This window comes from Salmo salar, chromosome 18, assembly GCF_965601325.2.
Source record: "Salmo salar chromosome 18, fSalSal1, whole genome shotgun sequence".
NCBI lineage: Eukaryota > Metazoa > Chordata > Actinopteri > Salmoniformes > Salmonidae > Salmo > Salmo salar.
The window spans coordinates 93,456,161-93,461,160 of record NC_138308.1 but is presented as its reverse complement, the minus strand read 5'-3'; the positions used below and the strand labels follow the sequence as shown (position 1 = coordinate 93,461,160).

The following is a 5,000-nucleotide window of genomic DNA, read 5'->3' as shown; positions in this document are numbered from 1 at the left end:
CTGGGCCTGATTCTATATGCATTGTGATTCTATAAGCATTGTGATTCTCGTGATTCTATATGCATTGTGATTCTGCAGTGATTCTATATGCATTGTGATTCTCATGATTCTATATGCATTGTGATTCTATATGCATTGTGATTCTCATGATTCTATATGCATTGTGATTCTATATGCATTGTGATTCTCATGATTCTATATGCATTGTGATTCTATATGCATTGTGATTCTCATGATTCTATATGCATTGTGATTCTATATGCATTGTGATTCTCATGATTCTATATGCATTGTGATTCTCATGATTCTATATGCATTGTGATTCTATATGCATTGTGATTCTATATGCATTGTGATTCTATATGTATTGTGATTCTCATGATTCTATATGCATTGTGATTCTATATGTATTGTGATTCTCATGATTCTATATGCATTGTGATTCTATATGTATTGTGATTCTCATGATTCTATATGTATTGTGATTCTATATGTATTGTGATTCTCATGATTCTATATGCATTGTGATTCTCATGATTCTATATGTATTGTGATTCTATAAGCATTGTGATTCTATATGCATTGTGATTCTATATGCATTGTGATCCTCGTGATTCTATATGCATTGTGATTCTATATGCATTGTGATTCTCATGATTCTATATGCATTGTGATTCTATATGCATTGTGATTCTCATGATTCTATATGTATTGTGATTCTCATGATTCTATAGGTATTGTGATTCTATATGTATTGTGATTCTCATGATTCTATATGCATTATGATTCTCATGATTCTATATGCATTGTGATTCTATATGTATTGTGATTCTATATGCATTGTGATTCTCATGATTCTATATGCATTGTGATTCTATATGTATTGTGATTCTATATGTATTGTGATTCTCATGATTCTATATGTATTGTGATTCTCATGATTCTATATGCATTGTGATTCTCATGATTCTATATGCATTGTGATCCTCATGATTCTATATGCATTGCGATTGGATAGTGTGATTTTATTTGCTATTGGATGTTCCCAACATATTCCTCACCATATGTCTGCTAAAGAGAGACAGAGAGAGCCATAACAAAATGAGTTTTGATCAGTCATGGAAACACAAGACCTGAAAACTAATTGGCTCCCTATTTAAAGAAGATGGAGAACGAGCTATGGAGGAAAAATACTGGAGATTTGGTGCAGGTACAGCCAACTATCGCAAAAATAATATGATACACAGTCAAAAAATAATATTGATTTCCCCCCCCCACCACTAGCACGCATACATGTTGTGTCTACACAGAAACCTCAAACTCAACCACACCTAGACGGACGGACGGACGGACAGGACAGGACAGACAGACAGGACAGACAGACCTCTTACCCAGTAGTCTCAATGAAGTCCACACATAGCACAATGTCATAACTGCCTGGGTACAGACAGCCTCCAGCCGGCCTAGTCTTTGTCTCTACAGCCTGGGGCTTTTCTGAGGAGTTTACCCCAGACACCTCACTCCCTCTCTGGGCAACATAGGCTGCTGGGGTAGGCCCCGCTAATGGCCTACCACAGGCCGAGAGAAATAGAGAGAGAAATGAATCTTAGTAAAATACATTACTACAATTATCAAACAAAACCATAATTTGTGTCTCTCATTCATTCACTCACTCTGTTCTCTTCTTTTTCTCATCTTCCTCGGCAGTAAGGTCAACAGCGCCGGGGCAACTTCCCTCTTCACTCCTCCTGTCCTCTTCTTGTTCTCTCTCTCCGTCCTCTAGTCTCTCTGCCAGGGCCAAACCCAGCTCAGTCAGAGAATACCTAGGAGAGGGGGATGAGGGACAGAGAGAGAGATGGAAAGAGATCACTACAGGGTAACAGAGAAAGTGACAGATGAAGAGGAACAAACGAGGTAGAAAGAACATGGAGAGTTTTAAAAAGAAGACAAGACAAGGTGTAGTCTTGTCGTTTACCTGGCGGGGTTGTGTGTCTTCTGGACCAAGTCTTTCTGTATCAGTGTGCTCACTGAGGACCAGGCTGTGTATTTACTACCTAGGTCAGGCTACAGGCGACGAGAGGGAGGAGAGGACAGGGGGGAGGAGGACAGGAGGGAGGAGGACAGGGGGGAGGAGGACAGGGGGGAGGAGGACAGTAGGGAGGAGAGGACAGGAGGGAGGAGGACAGGGGGGAGGAGGAGGACAGGGAGGAGAGGACAGGGGGGAGGAGGAGGACAGGGGGGAGAGGACAGGGGGGAGGAGGACAGGGGGGAGGAGGAGGACAGGGAGGAGAGGACAGGGGGGGAGGAGGACAGGGGGGAGGAGGACAGGGGGGAGGAGGACAGGGAGGAGCAGGGAGGAGAGGACAGGGAGGAGGAGGACAGGGGGAGGAGGACAGGGGGGAGGAGGACAGGAGGGAGGAGGAGGACAGGGAGGAGGAGGACAGGGAGGAGGAGGACAGGGAGGAGGAGGACAGGGGGGAGGAGGACAGGGGGAGGAGGACAGGGGGGAGGAGGACGGGGGAAGGAGGACAGGGGGAGGAGGACAGGGGGGAGGAGGACAGGGAGGAGAGGACAGGGAGGAGGAGGAGGACAGGGGGGAGAGGACAGGGAGGAGAGGACAGGGAGGAGGAGGACAGGGGGGAGGAGGACAGGGGGGAGGAGGACAGGGGGGAGGAGGACGGGGGGGAGGAGGACGGGGGGGAGGAGGACAGGGGGAGGAGGACAGGGAGGAGAGGACAGGGAGGAGGAGGACAGGGGGGAGGAGGACAGGGAGGAGAGGACAGGGGGGAGGAGGACAGGGAGGAGAGGACAGGGAGGAGAGGACAGGGGGGAGGAGGAGGACAGGGGGGAGAGGACAGGGAGGAGAGGACAGGGGGGAGGAGGACAGGGGGGAGGAGGACAGGGGGGAGGAGGACGGGGGAGGAGGACAGGGAGGAGGAGGACAGGGGAAAAGACTATGTTAGAGTCATTGATTGTTTGTGCTAGCATGACAAGAGACCTCAAGAGTTATGTTGTAGCAAACATTGTCTGAACGTTGTAGCAAACATTGTCTGAATGTTGTAGCAAACGTTGTCTGAATGTTGTAGCAAACGTTGTCTGAATGTGGCTCAGACTCACCACAGAGAAGGACTTGTCACACAGATGCTGGGCTTCAGCCTGCAGCTCCAGTTTAAACATAAAGCCCTTACCCCCAGGAACCTAGAGAGAGGACAGGGGGAGAGGACCTATCAATGTCACACGTCTGAGAAAACAAAACAGCATCTTACTTACATTTACTGGGAATCACAGAGTGTAAATTTTCCTTCTGCTTCTTATTGAGGAGGGAAAGATGAAGGATCAGGAGAGAGGCACATGGAGCGAGGGGACAGGGGACAGAGAGCGAGGGGACAGGGGACAGAGAGCGAGGGGACAGGGGACAGAGAGCGAGGGGACAGGGGACAGAGAGCGAGGGGACAGGGAGCGAGCGGACAGGGAGCGAGCGGACAGAGAACGAGGGGACAAGGGACAGGGAGCGAGGGGAGAGAGACTCTCTGTAGAGTGATAACAGACCTGAGACTCTCTGTAGAGTGTTAACAGACCTGAGACTCTCTGTAGAGTGTTAGCAGACCTGAGACTCTCTGTAGAGTGTTAACAGACCTGAGACTCTCTGTAGAGTGTTAACAGACCTGAGACTCTCTGTAGAGTGTTAACAGACCTGAGACTCTCTGTAGAGTGTTAACAGACCTGAGACTCTCTGTAGAGTGTTAACAGACCTGAGACTCTCTGTAGAGTGTTAACAGACCTGAGACTCTCTGTAGAGTGTTAGCAGAACAGACCTGAGACTCTCTGTAGAGTGTTAGCAGAACAGACCTGAGACTCTCTGTAGAGTGTTAGCAGACCTGAGACTCTCTGTAGAGTGTTAGCAGACCTGAGACTCTCTGTAGAGTGTTAGCAGACCTGAGACTCTCTGTAGAGTGTTAGCAGACCTGAGACTCTCTGTAGAGTGTTAACAGACCTGAGACTCTCTGTAGAGTGTTAACAGACCTGAGACTCTCTGTAGAGTGTTAGCAGACCTGAGACTCTCTGTAGAGTGTTAGCAGACATGAGACTCTCTGTAGAGTGTTAACAGACCTGAGACTCTCTGTAGAGTGTTAGCAGAACAGACCTGAGACTCTCTGTAGAGTGTTAGCAGACCTGAGACTCTCTGTAGAGTGTTAGCAGACCTGAGACTCTCTGTAGAGTGTTAGCAGACCTGAGACTCTCTGTAGAGTGTTAGCAGACCTGAGACTCTCTGTAGAGTGTTAGCAGACCTGAGACTCTCTGTAGAGTGTTAGCAGACCTGAGACTCTCTGTAGAGTGTTAGCAGACCTGAGACTCTCTGTAGAGTGTTAGCAGACCTGAGACTCTCTGTAGAGTGTTAGCAGACATGAGACTCTCTGTAGAGTGTTAACAGACCTGAGACTCTCTGTAGAGTGTTAACAGACCTGAGACTCTCTGTAGAGTGTTAACAGACCTGAGACTCTCTGTAGAGTGTTAACAGACCTGAGACTCTCTGTAGAGTGTTAGCAGAACAGACCTGAGACTCTCTGTAGAGTGTTAACAGACCTGAGACTCTCTGTAGAGTGTTAACAGACCTGAGACTCTCTGTAGAGTGTTAGCAGACCTGAGACTCTCTGTAGTGTTAACAGACCTGAGACTCTCTGTAGAGTGTTAGCAGACCTGAGACTCTCTGTAGAGTGATAACAGACCTGAGACTCTCTGTAGAGTGTTAGCAGACCTGAGACTCTCTGTAGAGTGATAACAGACCTGAGACTCTCTGTAGAGTGATAACAGACCTGAGACTCTCTGTAGAGTGTTAACAGACCTGAGACTCTCTGTAGAGTGATAACAGACCTGAGACTCTCTGTAGAGTGTTAACAGACCTGAGACTCTCTGTAGAGTGATAACAGACCTGTGACTCTCTGTAGAGTGTTAACAGACCTGAGACTCTCTGTAGAGTGTTAGCAGACCTGAGACTCTCT

General features: G+C 47.6%; 1 protein-coding gene across 1 annotated transcript in view; it reads right to left on the bottom strand.

Moving 5' to 3' along the window:
• mus81 (MUS81 structure-specific endonuclease subunit) overlaps positions 1–5,000 on the bottom strand; it is a 26,783-nt gene that overhangs the window by 16,870 nt on the left and 4,913 nt on the right. The window contains exons 5-8 of the mRNA XM_045701612.2: positions 3,118–3,198; positions 1,976–2,064; positions 1,674–1,823; positions 1,392–1,568 (exon numbers count right to left, since the gene is read on the bottom strand). Of these exons, the coding sequence (XP_045557568.1) occupies positions 1,392–1,568; positions 1,674–1,823; positions 1,976–2,064; positions 3,118–3,198 (497 nt within the window). The remainder of the gene's footprint in view (positions 1–1,391; positions 1,569–1,673; positions 1,824–1,975; positions 2,065–3,117; positions 3,199–5,000) is intronic.